Below are 26,462 nucleotides of genomic sequence, written 5' to 3' on the forward strand. Positions count from 1 at the left end.
CATTGTAAAGCAACTATACCCCAATTAAAAAATAAAAAAGAGGGCTGCTAACAAATTTGCCTTCTGCCCTAGAGGGGAAAGCTATCATTGTATTCCATTGCTGTTTGCTACACACATCCTTGAAAAGGTAGTCTGGAACAAAAGCTGATATAAACCATGCAGAAGAACCATGCAGAATTGCCTCCTATTAATTTTCTCTATTACTGTGATATCATTTGCAGTGACCAGCCACTGATGTTAAATACCTAGAACCATTAATTCCCACCCCTGCAACAAAAAAAAAATCAGAGCAATAGTGCTTTAATTTTTAAAATAAATTTTATTTTTAGAAGTTTTAGATGCGTAGGTAAGTTGTAAAGAAAGTACAGAGAGTTTCCATATAGATTACACTCAGTTTCCAGTATTATTAACATCTTATATTAGTATGGTATATTTGTTACAATTAATAAACCACTACTGATTAATACTCATTTTGACTTTTTTCTTATTTATTAGTTGGAATACTTTATAAATACATGCCTTAAATCTAGTATTTGGTTACCCAGTCTTACAACTCATATATTACTGTCCAAAGGTGACTAATTAATTTAATTTAATATTATGATCTCATAGATTTAAATGTATTTCATGGAACTCAATCATTTGCTATTATTATTATCATTTTTGGAATTCAAATTCCCTAATCAGTAGCTGGGAAGGATCTCTTTCAATTGGTTCTTAAACCCTTTTGACCTAGTCATAGTAATTTGTGATAACATCCTCACTACCTGGTATAATGCGATGTTTCAAGTCATCTTATAAAGTTCTTGCTCCAGATCTAGAATCTGAAATTGCTCCAAAATATTTGAAAAGAAGGTGTATTTCTTTTTTAAAGACTATATCTAAAATGACTGGGATTTTAGAGCTCTGGAATAAGACAAGTCTTTGTTGTTGTTGTTGTTTTTAATATTTCCTTATTCACTTTTTTTGTCTATGTTCCTTTGGTCATATTATTTAACTCTAGTTTCTTCATCTGTAAAATGGAGATAATAGTACTTAAAGAGTTGATGTGACCAGGAAATGGTATAAGGCCTATAAAAATGTTTCACATACAGAAAACACTGAATAAATAAGAATTAATATAATTATCAGGAATAGTTAATACCCAGTTAGAAAGTTTTGACTTGCAAAAGGATACTAAATAAGAAAAACATTTTGGTACCTAGTCTCAAGACCCTTGATCTCAGTTCATATCATGTCTGTAGTCCTTACTGTACCTACAGATATCTATAGAATACCTGCTGTGTTTGTTTGAAGTGAATATTAAGAACATTGTAAGTAACATAAGACCTTGTTGTCTTTGGAAGAGAGGACTCAAGCAAGTATTTATTCTTTATAAATTAAGCCTTTTCTTTTCCGTTTTTACAGGCAAATATTTACACAGTTATTAAAGTGTATATTGGCAGTCTTGTCAAATTCAAGCCTGATACTTTGGCTCTACTATTTCTGAAATTGCTAACCCTTTTCATTTAAAAATAACAACAGACCAGTCACAAAAGCAGTCACCTCTAACTTCTGAATCCTCAAAGGCCATTTCCCAGATGCTTTTTGAGAGAGCCAACTATTTTCATGTCATTTCATGAAGGCCCATATTCCTCCTTTACATTTTGAGAGGGGAAAAATCACATTTAAAAAAGACCTCAAATGTAAAACTGTATTGTAACTCAACTGTAGATTGAGATGGTATCAAGCATTTCTCTCATCTAAACTTTGGTAATACATAGTTATTCCTTTAGAAACAGAGAAGCAGAGTTTAATATATGCTGTGCAACAGAGGCAGCATGTTAAAGAAGACAAAAGATTCTGTATTCAGAAGAAACAATGGCAGCTAATACTGAGAGCCTGCAGTAAGCCAGGCCTTTTCTTAAGCAATTTACAGGGATTTACTTCTCAAAATAATCTGGGAATTTGGGAACTTAATATCACTAGTTTACAGATAAAGAAAATGCACAGAAGGATAAATCATTTACACAGTATAACACTGCTAAATGCTAGAATGTGAATTTTAGGCAGTGTGTTAGTTTGCTAGAGCTGCCATAACAAAATACCACAGACAGGGTGGCTTAAACAGAAATTTATTTTTTCACTATTCTGGGGGCTAGAAATCTGTGATCAAGTTGCCAGCTGGGCTATTTTTTTCTGGTTTTCTCATTGGCTTATAGATGACTGTCTTCTCTTTATTTCTTTTCCCATATTCTTACCTACATGTGTGTCTGTGTCCTAAATTTCTCTTTATATAAGGATACCAGTGATTGGATTAGGGCTACCCTAATGACCTCACTTTAATTTAATTACCTTTTTAAAGACCATACTCCAAATACGATCACATTCTAATATACCGGGAGTTAGGTCTTCAACATATAGATTTAAGGGGTCTTAATTCAGACTGTAACAGGCAGTCTGACTGGAGCCCACAACTTTATGCACTGTGTAGGACCAATTGTTTATTAATCAACTTTAATATCAGATGTATATTTGCTTGCATATTATTTGTGCACATTCCTAAACTACACAAAATATTTGTAACTTTTGTATAATTGAACTAACAATAACATGATGAGGACATTGATTATCTTTTGAAGATCTTCAACTTTGAAGCATTTAGCCAAAATTTGTCCTGTATTTCAGAAGAGAAATCAAGACTAACTAACTTGTGCAAGGTCAGTAATTAATGGAGACAAGAGTCAAACTAAAATCTGTCAGACTGCAGCACCCAAATTTAAACATTGGGCTTCATGGCCCTAACCAGTTTGGTTCTCTATGGAGGAACATACACATCACACATACAATATAAATAAATATTACAGTGCTTTGATTCATGTGTAGTCTCAGATGTATGAAAGTGCTGATAAGCAGTATTTTTTAATTGAAGTATAGTTAATTTACTAATATTATATTAGTTTCATGTGTACAACATAGTGACTCAATATTTTTAATAGATTATACTCCATTTAAAGTTATTATAAAATATTGGCTATATTCCCTGTGCTGTATTCTTGTAACATTTATTTTATACATAGCAGCTTGTGCCTCTTAATCCTTTATTTCTATCTTTCCCCTCCCCATTTACCACTCTCCACTGGTAACCGCCAGTTTGTTCTCTATCTGTGAGTCTGCTTCTGTTTTGTTATATTCATTCATTTGTGTTTTCTTTTTTAGATTCTATGTATAACTGATAACATACAGTATTTGTTTTACTCTGTCTGACATATTTCATTTAGCATAATACCCCCTAGGTCCATCCATGTTGTTGCAAATAGCAAATTTTATTCTTTTTTATGAATGAGTAATATTCCATATATACCACATGCTCTTTATCCATTCATCTGTTGATGGACACTTAGGTTGCTTCCATATCTTGGCTATTGTAAGTAGTCCTGCTATGAACGTTGAGGTGCCTGTATCTTTTCAAATTAGTGTTTGTGTTTTCTTCAGGTATATACCCGGAAGTGGAACTGCTTGATCTTATGGTAATTCTATTTTTACTTTTTTGAGGAACCTCCATACTGTTTTCCATAGCAGCTGTACCAATTTACATACCTACCAACAGTGTTCAAGGGTTCCCTTTTCTCCACGTCCTGCCAGCATTTGTTATTTGTAGACTTTTTGATTAGAGTCATTCTGACATGTGTGAGATGATATCTCACTGTTGTTGTTGTTGTTGTTGTTGTTTTTGCGGTACGTGGGCCCCTCACTGTTGTGGCCTCTCCCACTGCAGAGCACAGGCTCCGGACGCACAGGCCCAGCAGCCATGGCTCACGGGCCCAGCTGCTCGGCGGCATGTGGGATCTTCCCAGACCGGGGCACGAACCCGTGTCCCCTGCATCAGCAGGCGGACTCTCAACCACTGCACCACCACGGAAGCCCTCACTGTTGTTTTGATTTGCATTTCTCTGATGATTAGCAATGTTGAACATATTTTCATGTGCCTATTGGCCATTTATATCTCTTTGGAAAAACGTCTGTTCAGGTCTTCTATCATATTGTTTTATTTTAATTGAGCTGTTTGTTTTTTAGATATTGAGTTGTATGAGCTGATTAAATATTTTGGATATTAACTTCTTATCGATCATACCATTTGCAAAATTTTCTCCCATTCAACCTACGTTGTCTTTTTGTTTTGTTTATGTGTCCTTTTATTTGCAAAATATTTTAAGTTTAATTAGATCCCATTTATTTTTGCTTTAGTTTACTTTGCCTTAAGACACAGACCCAAAAAATTATTGCTATTATTTATGTCAGAGATTTATATTCTGCCTATGATTTCTTCTAGGAGTTTTATGGTTTCCGGTCTTATATTTAGGTCTTTAATCCATTTTGAGTTCGTTTTTGTATATGGTGTAAGAAAATTTTCTAATTTCATTATTTTACATGTAGTTCAGTTTTACAACCACCACTATTGAAGAGACTGTCTTTTTTCCATTTTATATTCTTGCCTCCTTTGTCGTAAATTAATTGACTATAGATGTATGCGTTTATTTCTGGGCTCTCTAGTCTGTACCATTGATCTATATGTCTCTTTTTGTGCCAGAACAATATTGTTTTAATGACTGTAGATTTGTAGTATAGTCTGAAGTCAGGGACCATGATACCTTCAGCTTTGTTCTTTTTTTTAATTATTAATTAATTAATTAATTAATTAATTTACTTTTTGTGGTATGCGGGCCTCTCACCCTTGTGGCCTCTCCCACTGTGGAGCACAGGCTCTGGACGCGCAGGCTCAGCAGCCATGGCTCACGGGCCCAGCCGCTCCACGGCATGTGGGATCTTCCCGGACGAGGGCATGAACCCGCGTCCCCTGCATCGGCAGGCAGACTCTCAACCACTGTGCCACCAGGGAAGCCCAAGCCTTTTATCATTTTGTAATGCCCTTCTTCATCTCTTGTTACAGTCTTTGTTTTAAGTTGTATTTTGTCTAATATAAATATTGTTATTCTAGCTTTATTTCTGTTTTCCTTTGCAGGGAATATCTTTTTTCCATCCTTTCACTTTTAGTCTGTGTGTATGTGTATTTAGATCTGAAGTGAATTTTGTATAGGCAGCACATATATGGGTACTATTTTATTTGTTGGGGGGGGTTGTTTGTTAGTTTTGTTCTTTTCTTCAGTCAGCCACCTATGTCTTTTGATTGGGGCATTTAGTCTGTTTGTACTTAACATAATTATTGATAAGTATACTTCTTGCCATTTTGTTAATTGTTTTCTGATTGTTTTAATAGTTCTTCTCTGTTCCATTCTTCTTCTCTTGTCCTATTCCTTTGTGATTTGTGGACTCTCGTTAGTGCTGTATTTGCATTTCTTTTAATTTAGTTTTTGTGTATGTGTTGTAGGATTTTGGTTTCGGTTTGCCATGGTGTGTGTGTGCAATCCCTTCAAGAGTAGAGTCTCAGTTTCCCACAGCCCTCCTGCTCTTTCAGATGTAAGCTCTGCTGGTTTTTAAAGCCAGATGTTATGGTGTCTTCCCAGTGCAGGCTCCACAGCCTGGGAAGCCTTATGGGCTCAGCCTCCTTGCTCCTCAGGGGGACCTTCATGGTTGTGATATCCCACTACTTGTGTGAGGCCACACCAACAGTGAGAGTTCTAATCAGACCGCATCTGTGACCCTCATACCCATCTTAGTGTGTCCTTTTCTTTGTATCTTTAGTTGTAGAAAACCTGTTCTGCTAGCCTTCAGGTATTTTTGAGAGATAATTTTTGTGTATATATTTGTAGCTTTGGTGTATCCATGGAAGGAGGTGAACTCAGGATTTTCCTACTTCACCATCTTGATCCAGAAACACTAAACCTTAATACTATATTTTAGATAATTATAAAAGAGTATTAAAATGTCAATTTGGAATTGAGGTTTAAAAATATAATCCAACCTGTATAAACACATGGGAAAAATATTTTTAAATTAGAGATGATGGAAATTTTAACAGTACAGATTTTCTTTTTGAAATATAGACACTTAAAATTGAGATTTGTGTGTGATTATGTAAATGGATTTACAAAAGCTCCCAATTTAATTTGTACAATCTAATTCTAGTGTAAAATGTCTATGATATGGCAGTATAGCCGAGATAAGGTCAGGAGATGAAGGACCAATTGGGAATGTAGATCTGAAGGGGGACTATTAAGAACCCTCTGGCCAGCTAAGAAAGATATAGAGGACAAAGGAAAAAGATGATTACTTTGAGAGAGGCGAGATAAGTAGTTCTCTTTTCAATGGAATTATGGTATTCACTGCAAGGAAGTCATGAGTTGAAAGCTGGCTAGGTGGCCAGTGATGAATGAATAGCCTGTAGATTTCTTAGTGAGTATGGGTGGTAGCAGTACTAGCACATAAGAGACTGGCTGGTAATAGCTGAGAGATTGCAGTTTTGCTGGGAAGAACTGGATTAGATTCTCTGTCCCTTGAGTGTTGTTTCATGCTGTGTAAAATGAGCATGAATTTAAATCTACCACAGTCAGGTACCTGACATTTTGCGTTACTCTATTTTCCCAAATCTAATTAGATCAGACTTTGAGCTCCTGCTTGCCAGTGTGGTCTAATCATTGGATTTTTAAAGAAAGTGGGAAAACTGAAAGCAAGATTCTAAAGCCAAGTACTCTATAATGTTTGGAGTTTTCACATGTGAGTTAGATATTTGACAGTCAATTTCTATCTATACAACAGGAATATGTAATGGTTGCTATATGCTTACTAATTTTTTGTGGTAAATTTCTTAATATCTTATCATAGTTAAGAATATTCTCTGCTTTAGAAATTCCCAGGTTTGCTGTAAGGGCAGAGACAGAAATTAATTGCCTAGGGAAACTTAATGGAAAGCCCTACTGTCAGAGAGGCTACAATTTGCTACTACATTTGTCACTGTTAGAGAACACATAAATTCTGCAGTCATTACAAGCAGAGGGGGTTTTTCTCCCAATCCCCCACTCCCACAGTCCTCTGCTCCCCACTATTCTCTGTGATACTACAGATTTATTTAATTCAAGTCTACTGATCATAAGTAATCACTATTATATTTGTGTACATCTTGACTAATGGAATATGTTAGTATTACTTGTGGATAATACCTAATTGGGTATGATTGCATAAGGCACTGGAGTAGAAGATAGGAATTCAGAACTATTTTGATTTGCTACAGAAAGTCTTGACAAAAGTGAATAGGTATATTTTCAAAGGTGCCTATATTAAAGAAAAATAACAAGGAATTTATGTATAATTTGAGTAGGAAAAAATCTAGAAAACAGTGTTTTACACATTTAGCCAAGAATGTATTGTTGATTTTAATATGTGTAAAATTTTCCCTAAACACTGATTAAATATTCAGAAATTGTGAGCTACTGCAATCAGTTGAATCTTAAGGTACATGAAGGAACATTTAAGGAACTATTTGCTATTCCCACTAAGTACAAAATTAGAGAAAATCAACTGTAATTAAGGAATAAGAGAATTGTCCCAAATACAAAAAAAATGAAGAGTGGTTATAAGAGTTGTAAAATGCAATAGAGATTTAGAAATAATAAAGACTGATTTTTCTGGAATGATCTGAAGGTAAATGGAAAGCCCAGTGCAGCAGTACAATCTCTTCTAATCTTTGGTTGAATGGCACCCACTGAAAATAGCGGGAAGTTTATAACTGCAGATTTAACATTTTTTTCTTAAAATATTATGTGGGAAAAATGGTTATGAATTTCTGTCCTTCAGAACAAACCATGCATTATTTTTCTAAGCTTATTGCTAATATGGTATGAGAAGTTGGTCAGATTTCTTTCGTTTTTCCATTTCTTTTGATTTCCATCATCAAATGCCATGGACAACAAATTGTCCCTTGGATTAGAAGAGTTTTGAAGCATTTAAAAGTTTAATGGTCGTCAATGGTATTCATTCCTTGAACAAAGTAGCTGTGGAAGCGTACATTGACAATGGAAATCAATCAGTTTTAGTCAGCAGCAGCTTGCACCACAAAGAGAAATATGTCTGTAGGTGGGTATTCAGTTTTCATTTGACAAAATAGGCAGTTTCCTGGGACTAACCATACTGAACCAGAACCAGAGCCAGGGTTTTCTCTTTTCTGGTGCATTCTGATGATTTCTACTTACCACTGTGGTCCTTGGACACAAGTCATGATTGTGTTGTTCAAAGAATTTTTCTTTTTTATTATCAGAACGTTCATAAAATCATTTTCGATGGAAAAACAATATCTAAGAAGACCTTAAGCGTTGCATTCTCCTTTTTAATTCAACAGTCATTATTGAATCTCTTTTCAGTGCCAGGGTCTGTACTAAGGGCTATAACATACACAAAAACAATATAAGGAACCAATTCGATAATTTAGGAATAAATTGCAGGTTGAAGAGGCAAAATATAAACATACTGAAGGTCACACAACAAAGAGGTTAAAAGCAATGGTTCTTATGTTAATATTTTTGTCTTCAACTCCAATTGTCCACAGATAGTTCATCTGCCTTGGCTATTAACAGAGATAACAGTGTTTGTAATAGCTAGCAGTTGCTGAACTCTTACAGACATTTGTCTTATATCTTCTAATCCTTATAACACCTTTATAAGAGAGGTATAGCTATTTATTTTTTAAAGATGAAGAAACTGAGGCTCAGAGAGGGTAAACATCTTGATCAACACCACAAAGTTAGAAAGCATAGCCTGGCTTTGCCTAATAGTTGGGCCCACATTTCTTACCATTATACTTTCCACAGATATGTCCATATGCTTAAAACTTGTTTTTATTTTTATAAAAATTTTTGAGACATTTAAAAGTCTTGTGCTGCTCACATTCTTTCTAATGGCTGAAAAGAAAGGAACAATGGATAATTAACATGATTATGTGACCTAATCAGACATTGTAAGCTTAATTGACCATTAGGTATCTCTTGACTTTTTACCCCGATTTCTTAGTGACCTGCCAATATTAACTCATAAGCATGTTACTGACCCTTTTTCATTATTAAGCAATCCTGCCATTACTAAGTTGCTTCCTGTAATTTTATTTGCAATCAGTATGCCTGGTAGCTCATGTTATCTGCAGTGGAGTTTCCCATTGAGATGTTTCAAGATATTTGTTCCCAGAACGGTTTTAAGAGTACCTCCAAGAATGTGGCTCTGAATTCCAGAAAACAGAAAACTTAGGAGGACAAAATCAAGGCATATTTGGGGCTTTTAAATATAAGAATTTTATATTCATCTCCCATAATTCTCTAAAAGTTCTTTGATTCCATGAGCCCCTCCAGATATAAATCTTGGGTTGAGGGATTTGCTATAATCTTTTTCCCCCTCAATATTTACGTTATTTGCTGTGTAGGAGTTAGTGGTATGTGGGATGAGTGAATAGGATCTTCACCATCATTATTAGCAAATAATTCATCATGAATGAATTACATATCACCTACTCATGGGCGGCTTTGTTCAAAATGGTTTGAACATATGCTTTCTCAGCATTAACACATCATGATACCCAGAGTTCCCACTGCAAAAGGCTTATTTGTTAAGCTAATGGTTAAGTTACATGCATTATTTTGCAAGACCAGAGGGTAATAAATAAGCAGAATGGGTAATGAAAGAGACTCATTTTAGACACAAGAATCTCAATTAAAACAGTAAATCCCTCCAGTCCCAGAATCTGGACAAGGGAGTAGCTGTTGCTATTAATCTGACCTTTTATGAAGATAACAGAAATGTTTCTAAGAATACTTTAATGCACACTCTGGAATGAGGAGTACATACATTTTACAATGCAATTAACTCAAATATTTATACATTAAATACTATGTGAAAACAAAGATGCTCTTAGTTATATTTTACTTTCTCATGTAGCTAAAGGCACTTGGAGCATCCTCTTCTATGATTAGTTGATTTTTCTCTATATTTTCACCATTGTTCTTGGCTTATATCCATAACACTTTTTATACTAAAGACTTCATTATTTGCAGGTTATTTGTAGCCTCTGCTAATGTGTGGTCCAAAAGTCATGCCAAATGGTGCATCTTTATCAATTAATAGCTAAAAAGAATTTATCCCTCTAATAAACACTGCAGAATTGCCTACTGACATTGTGTCTTTGCTCATAAACCTCTTCATTTTCCTGAGTGTGCTTCACCTGTGTTTTCTCTGATAATCCCATCAATGTGACCTTCTATCCTAAGATAAGCCAATAGATTTTTACAGTTTTTGTTAAAAAGATCCACTTCTTAGGTGAAGTTAGAGCTAATGGTGAGTTTGTTAGGAAGAATGATGGATATTATAATATGTTTTAGACAAAGGATTGATAATATATCCTCTGCCCCAACATTTATTATAGTGCTATTATTGTAACCTAGAGCAGCTGATAATAATTATATATAAGCCAAAAAATAAATTATTTTTATGATGAATGAAATAATTTTACTTTTTAGAGCAAATGATGTTAGAAATTGTTTATGATCTCTCTTTTAAGAACTCAAAGGGATAACAGCACAATCATTGGAACAGTGGTTGAAGGAGAACTTGTAGGGCTCTAGGGCTCCACTATTCCAGGCAAGTGTGATTTTAAAACAAATTGTAGCATGCAAACAATGCATGCCACTGCTGATCTTTAACCCCTCTTCCCATTCCCCAGAGCATTCATTTCTTCAATCCAAAATGCTCAGTGTCTCAGGAATTCCCATTGTGACATAGAGTTCCCAATTTGATGCCAGACATGAGTAGTTTCATGTGTCCCTTGCCTCTCTGTTGCCACCTTTGCTCTATTAGCATTCTACTCATCACGATGATGAGTGGTAGCATGTTTATCCTTAAGAATTGCGGACCTGGGGCCTTCCCTGGTTGTGCAGCAGTTAAGAATCTGCCTGCCAATGCAGGGGACATGGGTTCGAGCCCTGGTCCGGGAAAATCCCACATGCCGCGGAGCAACTAAGCCCGTGCACCACAACTACTGAGCCTGCACCCTAGAGCCCATGAGCCAAAACTACTGAAGCCCGCGCGCCTAGAGCCCACGCTCTGCAACAAGAGAAGCCACCGCAATGAGAAGCCCGCGCACTGCAGCGAAGAGTAACCCCTGCTCACCGCAACTAGAGAAAGCCCACGTGCAGCCAAAACTATAAATAAAAAATTAATTTAAAAAAAAAGAATTGTGGACCTGGGACAATATACATGGAGGCCTACATATTGTGGGGCTTATTGTTTATTATAAATCAAGCAAATGTTATTCAATAAAATAAGTTCTATCCTCCCATTTTGATGGATATATCTTTATAACAACTTGGAAAGCCAAGTGAAATGTTAGAATTTTTGTACTCCTCAGGAATATGGTGGCATAGAGAGAGATGGCCTCCAGCTTCCAGCCCCTCCTTCCACCTAGTTCTATCCAGCTTTGTGAGAGGTCTTGCACACAAGTGAATGGACACTCTAGTCCACACATCCAGGATCCATACACTCTCCCCTTAAACATCTGCACCTGGACCACCCATCTTTCTTAACTGTATGCAAATTGGTGGCACAGTCTGTGGTCTGGGGGACAGAACAGAACTGGGAAAGATGATATTACAGGCCCTGTACTCGGGTGTGGGGGGTGGCTTTATGGAATTCTGGGTTCACAGGGGTTTGGAGCATGATCTGTCTAGAAGAGGGCATTGCAGGCTGCGGGTGGGTACTCCTCTGGTCTCCGTAGACTACCTAGTGGTGAAGGTATGGCCAGAGAAGAGCCAGAGTGTTCAGCAAACATTTGTTGGTTTCTTACTAAGTACTAGCACTGTTCTGGTCCCCTGGGAAACATGAGTGAACAAATTAAAATGTTTGCCCTTATAGTGCTTATATTCTGGGAAATAGAGAAAAAGACTATAAATACTAAATGTGGTAAATATATAAACTATATAGTATGTTAGAGTCTGAGAAGTACTGTAGAAACAATAAAAATTAGAGCAAGGAAAGATGGAAGGGTTGCCGTGTTAAATAGATCAGTCAGGCTTGGCCTCAACTGAGAAGGTAGATTTGAGCAAAAACTTGAAGGCAGTGAGGAAATCAGCCAAGAAGATAACAAGAGGGAGAGACGCTCAGGCCCTTAAAAGTACAGTGAGCACCTCGAGGTAGGACCATTCTCAGCATGTTGAAAGAACAACAAAGAGACCAGCAAATCTGGAAAGAGCGAGCAAGGTGTAGAGTTAAAAAGAGAAGTCAGAAAAGAATGATGACCAGATCATACAGTGTAGCACCGTCCAGTAGAAATACAATGAGAGCCATAAAAATGTAATTTAAAATTTTCATGTAGCCACAAAAAAAGGTACAAAGAAACAGATAAAAATCAACTTTAATAATGCATCTAGTAAAAATCAGTTTATCTAAAATGTTTTCATTTCAACATGCAATCTTTGAAATCCAGAGTGTATTTTACACTGACAACACATCTCAGTTCATACGAGCTACATTTCAGTTGTTCAATAGCCACGTATGATTAGTGGTTGCTCTACTGGACAACACAGATATAGGTTTGTTTGTTTTTTTTTAACATCTTTATTGCGGTATAAGTGCTTTACAATGGTGTGTTAGTTTCTGCTTTATAACTAAGTGAATCAGTTATACATATACATATGTTCCCATATCTCTTCCCTCTTCGTCTCCCTCCCTCCCACCCAGATATAGGTTTTGACTCATCCTTGAAAGAACTTTGACTATTACTCTGAGTGATTTGGGAGGCATTTCAGTTTTAAGAATTGAAGTGTCATGATTTGATCTATGTTTTAAAAATATCAGGGCTAGCCTGAACTGAGAATACACCAAAAGGGATCGAGCGTAGAAACAGGGAGACCCGTTACAGTAATCTTGATAAAGAATGACGGGGGCTCAGAGAATACCAGTGGATGCCCTAAGTGGTTGAATTGCTAATCCTTTTAAAGATAGAACAAATAGGATGAATTGCATTTGGTGTGGGAAAGGGAAGTCAAGAATGATTCCAAGACTTTGGCCTGAATAACAGGAAGGATGGATTGACATCAACTAAGATGACCAAGACTGTTGGGAGGATGGGGAAAGAAGATAGATGTTCAGTCTTGGGAAGGTGTATCTGAGAAGCCTATGAGGCATCCAAGTGAAGATGCAGAGTAGGCTTGTTTATGAGTCTGGAGTTTAGGAGAGAGTTTGGAGGTAAAACTTTGGAGATCATCAACCTTAAAATTGGGTAAGACAAGGGGGGAAGAGTAGATAGAAGAGAGGACCAAGGACTGAGCATTGGGACATCTGAAATTAAGAGATCTAAAATAGCATGAAATTGACATTAAATAATATCAAATATTTGAGCACGTTTGAATTATGTTTAATTAAAAAAATAAGATGTATATCCACTACTGTCTTTATTTGCATTTTACTAAAATCTATACCTTTAGATGAAGCCTAAAGCCTTTTTTGTGACTTTTTTTGCTTTAAAATGTCTCACAAACCTTTAAGTAATTAACTTATATTATAGACATCTACATTTAAACAATAAGCAGTCAAAATAAAAATTGTGGTTGTAATCAAATTAGAAACCATAATCAGTATCTAATGCATATTTTTATATATAAATATATGCATATATTCACCAGAGATATATAAGGCAATTGTTCTTTGATAACTATAGATTTAAACACTAATATAGAAGCTTGAAATCTGTCCCACAGTCTACAGTCTACAAACTAATGCATCTTTGTTTTATTTGTGATAAGCTTACCAATTTGTTTTTTTTAAATATAAAGTTTGATTGATGGTTATGTGTTCTTACCTCATTTTAGTCTGTCAGAGAATGAGATCTTTATTCCTTTCATTATATTCAGATCTCAGATATGAGGAATGCTTCATACAATAAAATTCATTCTTTTTACTATAAACACGTTCATGACTTTTAAAAAAATACAACTAATTCTTCAAATGAGATTCTAACCCTTGTGATCTTGTATGTCAAGGCAATTATTTATAGTATAATGTGGAAATCAGTGTATTCAATTAAAAGCTGAAAATTGGAATTTAATAACTCATTTTTATCTAAATGACTACATAAACATACTGACAAACAGTTTTTTTAATTATTTAACACAGGCAATTGTTTGTGTCTTTTCAGTCTATAAGAGAAGTCACAGGCTATGTGTTGGTGGCTCTTAATCAGTTTCGCTATCTGCCTCTGGAGAATTTACGCATTATTCGTGGGACAAAACTTTATGAAGATCGATATGCCTTGGCAATATTTTTAAACTACAGAAAAGATGGAAACTTTGGACTTCAAGAACTTGGATTGAAGAACTTGACTGGTAAGGAAAATATATAAAATAACAAATGTACTCTTATTATCAATATAATAGACACACACATATGGGTGTATGGTTTCTCCAGTGTGTATTACATTGAGGAACATTATAAAGCATTGAAATATATACTATTTATTCATTTTATGAGAAATGATGCCCTGCGATTCCCTTGTTTTATGTACAGATATTGTAAATGCAGTCTGACTGTATCTCAGCTGAACAGAAGTACGCTCGAAGGAAATGCTCAGTGACTGAAAACTGAGATATGAAGCAGGTTTAAGAATGCTATGTTTGGTGGTCTTAGGTGAACAGTGGACCATATCATCAAATCTCTGCAATAATACCCTAACTTTCACTTTCGTTACAGCTCAGTAAATACACAAAACATTATATCTAGTTCCACTAATCTAGCTTTTTGTATAATCCCTTATTTTCGAAAAACATATCTAATGTATTGATCCAGTTTTGATTTCTTTTATTGAGAAACTCACTAAATGCCATTAGTAATTCGTTCTCATAATGCTTTAATATCATCAGTGATTTTTTTCCCCCTAAGATTGGAAACAGGTAATTGCTAACAACTTAAATTATCATCTTGCTACAAAAAACACTTTGAGGGAATTTGTTTTGTAAGCTGGTCCTTGCAATCCCATTGATATCTTTTCAATTCATATAGTTCAGAGTTTTGGTACACGGATTCTAATTGTGAAATTTGCCATATGTGCCTGTAACCAAAATGCACGAATTAGTAATTATATCACAGTGGGAGAAAGGAGTTTGAACTATTAATTTAATGTAAATTAATATGATCTATATATTTTGCATCAAAATATCTATTGACTTTGTGTGTGCTTGAGTCCACACAGTGGTGATGTTTCTTGATATTGGAATCTGAAATATTTTAGAAGTATTCCCTTAAAATATTAAGAAACAGATAAGATTAATATTGTCAGGTTATTAAAATTATATGCTTCTTTTATTTACAGTGGACATAAAATATATAATTTTAAGTTAGAAGTAGCTTCATAGTTATCCAGACATGAGCTAAAATTGGGATATTTTGGATGTAGAAAGGAGTGTTGATTATGTTATTTATTTTGAACATGATTACTATAGAATTGATGACATAAAGGTAAATGCAAATTGCTCAGAATTTATAGATTCCTTCATCAACATTTTTACCTTTTTTTCTTTCAAAGATAGTCTTCTTACTGAAGGGCAGGATATTTGACTAAATTGCTACTTGCATGGAAATAATGATAGGAGGAAGATTTTTGGAAATGGAACAGATAGAGAAAATTTGAATGATTGAAATTAGGAATCTAAAAATAACATGATCTAGTTAAAACTTGCCTAGGAAGCATTGTGTTTTCTTCATGATTTTTCTCTGATTATATTAAAGAAAAATTGAATAAATTTATCTTCAAATTTTTATGATACTTAAATTATGTTATTCCAAAATATGTGCTATTTGAAGAATCTTTTCACACATAAAATTAGTCTTTAAAGAGTTCTCTTATTTATTTCCACATTAACATCAATACTATTAAAAAATTTAAAAGGAGTTATTTTGTCAAACTATGCCACATTTAAACATACCTTGTCTATTGAGTGAGCTTACACCACATCTTACTTATCATTGTGACAGTTGTTTGACTTGTTTCAATCAAAATATAACACTATTATTTTAAAAATATTATTATTCCCTAAGCTACCAAAAAGCCTTATATTTTCCTGTGCAGCAGTAGAGATGGGTAATTAATAAATGAATAAAAGAATGATTTGAGTATTTAGAAAAAAATATGTATTTGTTCAAGAGTTATTATTAATTCATTTTTTGAGTCTGAATTAATGAAAAGTACAGTAAAATAACTGGTGGAAAATTTAGACAATTTGGGAAATTTCTAGATATTTTAATATATTTATTACATGGTTGACAATTACATGCCAACATTATTCCTAGAGATAATCTAGAATCATTGATCGTATTTTAGGTAATAAGATCAGGAGTGTAACTCCAATTTTGAAATCAGAAGTTATACAGTAAGCACGACTGTGTTTGTGTGTAAGAATGTACGAGGAAGGACAGGAGACATATAACTGTTCAGCTGTTCATCAAAGAGGAATTGGGGATAAAGTTTGCTCTACAGTAATATCTTAAGTTCAGTGTTCTAGGTAACCTGATTAAAGTAGAAAGCAAGCATTGGAGTTCACTTTAGGTGAGATTGTTTTCGTGTTTTGAAAAGATTTTTGTTTTATTTTGTTTGTTGATGGGCTATCCAAAGAAAATTGGAAAACTTTTTTTCCTTTTTAATTTAATGTTATTGAAATATTAAGAGTAGGGCTACCAGGGCTGGCCTTAAGTTTAGACTTACCTTGTGGAATATGAGGGGAAATAGAAAACCTGCTGAGTAGTCACATGTCTCACTGCCTAACTACAGTAGTGAATTAAATTTTTAACTTAGTTCTTTCTTTCTTTCTTTATGTTTGGCTGTGTTTGGGTCTTGTTTCTGTGCGAGGACTTTCTCTATTTGTGGCAAGCGGAGGCCGCTCTTCATCGAGGTGCTTCTCACTATCGCGGCCTCTCTTGTTGTGGAGCACAAGCTCCAGACACACAGGCTCAGAAGCTGTAGCTCACGGGCCTAGTTGCTCCGCGGCATGTGGAATCTTCCCAGACCAGGGCTCGAACCCGTGTCCCTGCATCGGCAGGCAGATTCTCAACCACTGTGCCACCAGGGAAGCCCTTTAACTCAATTCTTAAGGGGCCAGCAACATCAGTATCACCTGGGCACTTGTTCTAGATATGCAGATTTTGGGGCTTCACCTGAGCACTAATGGATGAGAAATTCTGGGGATGCGACCCACCAAATTTAAGGATCCCTCCAATGATTCTGATGACTATTAAAGTTTGAGAAACAATGTTCTAATTAATTAAAGATACCAAGAAATGGTAGCAAAATATCTAGTTAATCTCTTCACACTTACTCGATCCAAATTGTTTTCATTCATTTATTATCATCTCCTGGAAGGAAGAGAAGGAATGGTACAGAGAACAGATAAGTTTTTGATTGAATGACAAGAAATATACTCTCGACTGGTGTGAGAATGCAAATAATACACTAGCAGCCTGGATGGACATGTGGGTATAAAAGAGTTTGGAAATAAAAAAGATGCCAGGAATAAAATTTCTTCCATATTACAATTTTGTCTAACACCAACTTTATGTAATGGTAAACCATTACAAGAACGATAATAATTTATTGAGAATTTTCCTTTTAAGCAAAATTTTCCTTTTGAGAACTTTCAGCAAGATAAATAACAAATACTAGTGTTGTAAAAAGTAATTTTGAGATTGAGATTTTAAAGCTTTTTGATGTATCCATATTATGTTTCTCCTGAAATCTTTTTTTGCTGTGTTGACTTTAGACTAGTATGCCTTTATAATAGTATGTATGCCTCCTGCAAACTCTATCTTTGTGTAAAAGGGATGTTCAGTTAACATGAAGACTGTCATATCTAACGGTTAATGGTTGGTTACCACTTACACATATATAAATTAACTCACCACTTTACCCATTCTAACTAACTTAACTTGATGCTCACCAAAAGCTATTCCTTGGACTATAAACATTACTACAGATCTCACTTAGATACTTTTATTTTGGATGTGCCCAAAGACAAGAAACATACTTAAACATATTTACTTAAACATATTTTCCAGAAAGACTTGTCTTACTGCTGCTACTCACATTTCCCTGGTTCATTATGGGTGAGGTGGGGCAGAGTGGAGAAGAGGCAGGTCCCTAGACTAAGGATATGCCACACAATCCAAAAGGGAATAAGGAACTTGTCATGGCAAGCTCTAGGTGCCCTGTTAACACTGGGTCATCCTTTTCTGGTCAAGAGAGAGAACATACTTCCATCAGTGTGTCTCTTCAGGCATATAATCACCTCGAGGCCACTGGGAATGACACTGCTGCATCAGAGGACAGAGCTGGACAGAATTCATTATTACTTCCTCTTTTAAGGTCACTTGCATGTGGCTGTTGTTCTTATTAATCATTCCCAGTGATGATGTTCTAATAATTTTTTTACCAGCTGCTTCTTAGCCAAATATTCCTTTTTGAAATTCAAGCCAACATTTAATATAATATACTTACAACCTTAAGTTGATGAGCTCCTACTTGTTTAGTCACCTTTCTGGCCAAAATATAAAGATTATTTCATTATATGGGACATAAAAACCACTATTATTTTTCCCTTTTATAATTTATAAAATTACCTCATCTGTTAGTAATGGTGGACAGTATTATACAATTTCATCGATATATTATATTGTAGATATAAAGGAATCTCTGAGTAGTATCTGTGTACTTATATATATTCTAGTATACATATCCTATTTATAATGATGATAAGCCAGGTACAAATATTTTTATTTATTATTTATTTATTTATTTATGGTGTGTTGGGTCTTTGTTGCTGCGCGTGGGCTTTCTCTAGTTGCAGCGAGTGGAGGCTACTCTTCGTTGCAGTGCGTGGGTTTCTCATTGCAGTGGCTTCTCTTGTTGCAGAGCCAAGCTCTAGGCGTGCGGGCTTCAGTAGTTGCAGCACTTGGGCTCAGTAGTTGTGGTGCACAGGCTTAGCTGCTCTGCGGCATGTGGAATCTTCCCGGACCAGGGATTGAACCCGCGTCCCCTGACGTTAGCAGGTGGATCTTAACCACTGCACCACCAGGGAAGTCCGGTACAAATTTAATACAGGAATATGTTCATTTTTCTTAACAAATTTCACATTGAAGAATATTTGAATTTTCACCTTATGAATTATGAGAATATATCTTTTGAATGGGTGAAATTTAGGATGATACAAATACGCAGTTTATATTTTCCAAGTGTTAACCAAATGTGCTACATATTTTTAGACCTACAGATTCATATATTAATGCCTTTAATATATTATAGCTATTCTAATTGTTTGGTTAACTGTGTCACCTCAGATTATTATTTGAGATGTGGACAAAAAAAAGTAACCAAAATATAAAATGCTTAAGTTATTTTGAGAGCCCACAATAATAAGGGTGTATTAAATTTTCTGAATTCTGACAGACTCAAAGTAAAGTTAAATGCTTAGTCTAGGAGATACAACATTTGAACTGATGTAACACTTGAACAGTGTCACATCTGAGCATTACATCTAAATGTCTGCCTTCAAGTATGCAAAGGCTATTAAGTAAAATAGTTCACCAAAGTAATGCAGCACCTTTTAATGTTTACATTTCTTAACCCCCTTTGGCATTATTTGTAATGGTCAAATAAATAATCTAATTTTGAAATAGGCCACCTGTAACTGACTCAGTGTATATCAAAGAACATGGATGTGGAATCAGAAAAATCTCTGTTTAAATGTCATATCATCACATAAGAGTCCACGTCTCACTGAGATTTAGATTCTTCATTGTTAAAAACGAGAGGAAAATTCCACCTCACAGTGTTAGTTATAGGCACTAACAAAATAAAGCAGGGAACTTGTCAACCACAGTACCTTTCACATAGAGGATGCTTAGGAAATCTTATTGTTTTGTTTTTAGCTTTCCTTTGTGTCAACATACTGACAAAACAATTGTACCTGTTTCTGCATATTCAAATAGGTTCCTGTTGCTTCATTGGGGCTTTGACAAGTGATTTGTTTAGACAAAAAGATGCTCCAAATTTCAGCATTTCTTCTGATACCACTTAGAAATTACTTTAAGTATAAACTCTTCCTCGGTGGTGAGAAGCCTGAGGCTTTTCTCTGTCTACTTTCAGTATGATTGCTGCCTTCAGTACTTCACAGCTCTTCTCTCTAGTCTTTCAGTGTCTCACCCCAAGCACCTGTTGCCCTAGCCCTTCATTTCAAATTCCCATCATCGTGTTTCACCCTTCATTGGCCCTGACATTTGTCTTGACCAAGACAAGAGACATACTCATTCTAAGTTCTTTTACTGACACTAGAGTCTCTAAGCATTCTTCAGCAGCTCTGTGAAAGGTCTTAGTAATGTATGAGTGGCTTCAACCAGCCTAGTTCAGGGATTGCTGTTAAATATGATGTTTGACAAAAGTACTACCAATATTTACATAAGAAGAAGCACTCAGCATATTGTGATATCTGGAGGAAAAAAAAAATGATTCCAAGAATACTCCTAGCTTAAAGTAAATTAGTTGGCAAATGATTTGATCAAAACTAACCTATAGTGAGAATGCTGTGAGTCAGATGAAATCAGCAAAGAGTGGCACATTCTTATGAAGGTGTCAATTTTTAGATCAGGTCCGCAATTTCTAAAATTGATACTCTAATCAGTATTTTTTAAAGAAGAATTGTTTGCTTGTCCTATCAAACAGTGTATATTAACTAGAAAAGGAAAACGATAACAATATGTTTATGTGTATAAGTAAAACAGAAATATAGTTGAAAGAAAATGTTATAAATATGGGATCAGATAGTGTGACCATTTCAGCAAATTTCTAGGACTCATTCTCAGCTTTAGAGAACTGATGAGTGAATTTATGAAATTGAATGAAGGTAAAATGGGAATATCTCCTGCTATACGACTGATCAGAGGGGAGATTGTTACTGGAGAAATGAGACATGGGAAGAGGGATTTTCAGGGAACAGAACCACTTTTTCTCCACTAGTCATCATGTTTTCAATCACTAGTACTAAGAAAATCTACTCAGCCCATAAAAAGCACCCCCCTTGATTTATATCCCATTCAGTGTTCCTGAAAAGGTCCCATTCTGTGAGCTACATTCTTTTTCATCGCTATAGCATCCTTAGGAAAAATTTTGGGAAAAACTAGCATTATGGGAGTCTCTCAGAAAAAGTCCCTGCTTGAGACTTTAAACCCCTGTCATTATTCTTTCTTGTCTCTAAGATACACCAAGATCTGTATATTCCCCTCCCTAAGAGAAAGCGTATATATTCTATGAAAATATGTAAGGTCAACAAATTCCCTTATTAAAGCTCATTTGTTGAGAAACCATGCTTGTTTGCTTATGACATTTAGAGATGGAGGAAAATCTTTGCTCCTCAGGGTCTTAAATGTAGTAAGAGAAATTGATTTGTTATCACCATAAGTCCATGATTTCACTCTGAGAAAAAAAGCAAAGATATCAGAATAGCTACCTCATCTTTACCCCAGGACATTAGCTTTGCCAGGCGTGCAGATACTCAACTGAATAGAGTTGGCAAATTCTCTGCATCACTCCATCACCAAACAACATTGGGGCCAGCAGCATTGCTTCATGGCACATCAGAACTCGAGAAGCAGTGTAAGTGATATCTGGGGGATAGCCTGCAACTGTATTTGAGCGGGAATAAAGAATGTGTGGAGTCTTTGACAAGTTTAGTTAGAGGAGGCAGCCCCAAGCTTGGCAGACCCTAAAACTCTCAGCCAGAGATAAGAAATGAGGCCACATGCTGTTCTCTTCCCATGTTTACCAAAGGCATGATACTGATAATTTCCCATGTTGTCATGGAGTTTCAACTTTACAAAATGCTTTCAAGGTTCCTTTTCTTTGTTTCACACACAGCTGGAAAGTATCTTTATTGTAATTTTACATCTAGGAAATGAGACTTAAAGTGTTGTGGCTAATAAGGGCACCTTATTCTAGAATCTAGACCTATTTTTCATCTCTTCATATTGTGCCATTGCTAAGAAATGTTTAGGACAATTTCTCTAGGTGAGGCCATAGTCAGAGAAATATTAAAATGACTGTAAACATAAACAATCCAAACTTTAAACAGCAGGCATGAAGGTTGTGTTTTAGAAAGAACTTCCTGATTTTAATTGTTGTATAATACTTTAATACATCATGAATGTATGTATGGGAAATGGTGGTAAGTTGACAATAAAATACAAGCAAACACATAAAATGACAATATGATAAATACTGGATATGACTTTAAAGTATCAGAACTATTAACTAATTTCATAGCTACTGCCATTCTACTACAGCTTTTTTGTGTGTGTGTGTGGTACGCGGGCCTGTCATTGTTGTGGCCTCTCCCGTTGGGAAGCAGGCTCCGGACGCGCAGGCTCAGCGGCCATGGCTCACGATGGGCCCAGCCGCTCCGCGGCATGTGGGATCTTCCCGATCCGGGGCACGAACCCGTGACCCCTCGCATTGGCAGGCGGACTCTCAACCGCTGCGCCACCAGGGAAGCCCCTCTACTACGACTTTTTAAAACTCGAAGTTACTGAACTCAGCCATAACTCAAACGTTTATTAGTAGACTCCGTTTTACTGGTAAAAGTTAAGGATTCTTTTGGAAAATGATGTCAATTCAAATATTTGTTAGCTTTGTTTTCTTCCACTTGTATATTCAAGACATTGTACTGAGACATGAACTATTCCAAATTATCTCTACCTGTCTTCCCTCAGTAAATATTATATTTCTGACAAATATTTACCCACCAACTGCAATGTGAATGTATTTTTCCCAGTTATTATATTATTATTTTTTGGTCAAGCATCTTTGTGGAGTTAAGTGCCTTTGTTTTAATCTGTTTTACCTTCTAAAGCAGCACTGTCCAACAGAACTTTCTGTGATGATAGAAACATTCAGTCTGTGCTCCATAATTGAGTAGCCATTAGCCAAATGTAACTACTGAGAACTTGAAAGGTGGCTAGTGCGATGAAGGAAATTAATTTTTAATTTTATCTAATGTAGTTTATTTAAATTTAAATAGCCAAATGTGGTTAGTGGCAATCATATTAGATAGTGAAGCATTAAAGGACAGCATATTTTACTGAACCCAACGCAGGAGGCAATTAAATTTACAAGCCTGGAGAATCAGAGCACAGGCTCTGAATCCAGACCTCCTCCATTGAAATCCTTTTTTGAGGCAAGTGATTCAATGTTTTAAGCCTTGATTTCCTCTTCAAATGAGTGTAATGAGAACACTTAGTTCGTAAGACAGTTGTGAAAGTTGAATTATAAACTACATATAGCATTAAATGCAGTTCCTGAAATAAATGTCATTCATTATTACTTGAGAAGAAGAATGCTTTTGGTCCAAATAATAGAAACAGTCTGTTTTTACAACCATTGGAAGCATGTTTGATTTATATGATCAAATTGTAAATTATAAAAGGTGTCATTTGTGATTTAGGACCTAACCATATTATATTTGAGTAAGCTGGGTTCTGGATGTTGTACTTTGCTTCTTAATATGCTTTAAACTGCTAGTTATTATGACTTTAGATTTCTGTTTGTCAGAAATCTGACTTTTTATAAATGAGATTTTTATTCTCCCTTTCAGTTCCCACAGTGTAAGCATCTAGTTATAAGTAGGTCCCTATGTCTATTTCTTAAATAAGTTCATTGAAAAAGTTAAGGACTAGGAGATTTTAATGACTTTTACAGCTAAGAAACTATATTGAAAAGTCTGCTGAGAATTATTTCTGGCACAGACAATGCCCATATCTTTAGGATGTTCCAGTTTATGTTGAAAGTTTCTCTTTGTTACATAATATTTATTTAATAACAAATAACAAAAGAAACTCTTCTATGAAACATTTTATCAAATAGGTAACTACGATATTTCATCAAATCTAAGTCATCATCAATTTTGAAAAAATATTTTTGGCCATTGCTTGCACGCCACACTAAAAAAGAGAAAAAGTAAAATCCCAGCATAAATGTAAAAGATTGTATGAAAAATTGAGATCTTAGCAATATTAAATATGAAAATTGTATGCATTTTAGAATTGATAAATTAATAATATATAAATAAAATAGAGATACAACAAACCTCTTATTAGTTTCTGAATCATAGCACAATAGCTGTTCTTGTAATGGTAAAACAACTGTGGAAGTATTTAAAACAAGTTGCAATAGAAATGGCCAATATTTCATAAATGATGAATGGTATTTTCCATTTATCTGTATCTATCAGAGAATAGGTAAAAGTGAATTTGCATGGCTTAACACCTTTTGATGTAATAAACATTACTAAACAGGAAATTTGAATTATTCTTTTTTTTTTTCTTTTTTCTTTTCCTTTTTTTTCCTTTTTCCCAAATTATTGGGATTTAATTGGCTTATTGACTCTACTGGCAAAAGAGAAGGAAATAATTTCAAAGGTAAAAGAAAAATCATTTATTCTAGGAATGTCCCTTAAACATTTCTCTCTTAGTAATACATATCAGTTAGATTATTATAAGATATCAGAGAGAAAAGAAGATCTTTTCACTTGTATCTTTTTGACCAGTCTACTTGGAAGTTCAGTGCAATGCTTTTCTCTGTTATTCTACCTCTCATAGTATTTTACCCTTCTCCTACTCTTAATACTTTATGGCCCATTTTGTGAAATATATTTTATACTTTCTAACTATAATTCTATCGTAAGCTAAGTCAAATTGTTTTGGTTATTAAATCATAATAACCATAACAATTTTGAGGAATACCTGCAGGGAAAAGTGAAGAAAAATGATAATCCATAACCTTTTTCTTCCTTCTAAGACCATTCAATTCACTCAATTTCATTTGTGCTGTGATGCAAATTAGAGGTTTGATTTTTGTGGTATCAGTAATGTGGAAAAAAGCTGATATCAGAAAGAGCATTTTTGATTTTTCAATCTGCTATGAAATAAAGGGACTTCAAATTTTAATTAGATATTTTAACGGCATTTAATGAGCATATTCTGGCAACTATTGACAAAATATCTATTTCAATTTTAATGGTTCCCAAATCCTCTAAACACTCTGCTTTAATGTTTGGTGGGCTGGTTCTGTATTATGTAGAATTATACATCTGGTGATGTCTCATCAAGAATCCTACTATAAATACTGCTAGCTTCTAAACTATAATTTCACTAAAATTCTTTTAGTCTTTGTGTCTTTGTTTTTAACTATACCTGCCCCTTTTAGCATAATAAATCTAGGAAACAAAATATCTATATGGCATAATAAATCCAAGGATGTATGTACTACTATTACTATTATTATTAACAATAATAATAATGATGACATCCATAATTAATAAGCATTTACTATGTATGTTACTGGTTTATAAATATTGTCTCTCTTCATTCTTATGATAAAACTCCAATTAGTAGGTTACTGTGGTTATTAACATTTTGAAGATGAAGAAACTGCAGTTTTCAAATATTAAGCAACATGCCACAGAGCTCACAATAATCTATGGGGTTCAGATTTGAAGCCAGGTGGTATAATTCCAGATTTTCCCTTATCACCATGCTATAGAGATTCTGAGAAGGAAGGAGGTCATGTGACACTGAACTTTTATCATCTCCTGCTATGTGTGAATGAATGGAGAATCTGTGAAGTTACTTATATGGTCCAGGTCATACTCCTCATTCAGTCTTTCTTTTTTCTATTTCCTAATGAGGCTTTGCTTAGTGTAGATACCTTACTTAAGAAGTTAAATTATTATAAAAAAGATGCAGACTGCATAAGTAGATTGAATTATTTCTCCCAATATTGAAAAACATTTCTGCAGGCTATTTAGGTTTATTCCTACAGATATTAGGAACTAAAATGATGGAGTGTACTAACAGAATTAAGTGAAGTGCCCTAATTGGGAAATGGCCTGATAACCTTATCTAAAATTAACACTAGAATTAAAAAAAAAAACAAAACAGATAAACAAGTGTATTTGGTGTGTGTTTTATTTTGTTTTGATTTAGCTCTAGAAGTTGTACATTTGGTCAAGGTATGTTTTTTGATCCTTGTCTTAGTCTAGTGCTCTTTCTACTATATTATTCCAAAAATGATTTTATTTAAGGTATTAGAGAGAGGGAGTTAACAATTTTAAAGTTTTTTTAAAAATATATTTCAATCTATATGTGCTTAGGTATGAATTCTCATTCACTAAAGGGAAGAAAATTAAACAAAAGTAATTCTAGAGTTCATGTATGACTCAGTTGTAATCCAAATTCACCACCTATCTACAAAATACTATGAAATTTGACATGTGCTTTATAGTGTCATTCAAAGAATACTGTTTAGTATGTTTTGCAAGGAAAAGATGGAAGAGATAATGAAGTAATTAGTACTTGGCATACCTATAAATATATCTTTTACCTAACATAAGTAGAAAAGTGAAATGAAGCAGAGAAGCAGCCTATGTCACAGCTATCACTTTTCACATAGTGAATGTGTGGCTGAA

At 34.8% G+C, this 26,462-nt stretch overlaps 1 protein-coding gene across 4 annotated transcripts in view; it reads left to right on the forward strand.

The window, feature by feature from the left end:
* ERBB4 (erb-b2 receptor tyrosine kinase 4) overlaps nt 1–26,462 on the forward strand; it is a 1,128,925-nt gene that overhangs the window by 593,817 nt on the left and 508,646 nt on the right. For all 4 annotated transcript variants that reach the window (XM_007470009.1, XM_007470010.1, XM_007470012.1 and 1 more), the window contains exon 3: nt 14,105–14,291. In XM_007470009.1, the coding sequence (XP_007470071.1) occupies nt 14,105–14,291 (187 nt within the window). The remainder of the gene's footprint in view (nt 1–14,104; nt 14,292–26,462) is intronic.

The sequence above is a fragment of the Lipotes vexillifer genome, unplaced genomic scaffold (genome assembly GCF_000442215.2).
Source record: "Lipotes vexillifer unplaced genomic scaffold, Lipotes_vexillifer_v1.1 scaffold138, whole genome shotgun sequence".
In the NCBI taxonomy this organism is placed as follows: Eukaryota; Metazoa; Chordata; class Mammalia; order Artiodactyla; family Lipotidae; genus Lipotes; species Lipotes vexillifer.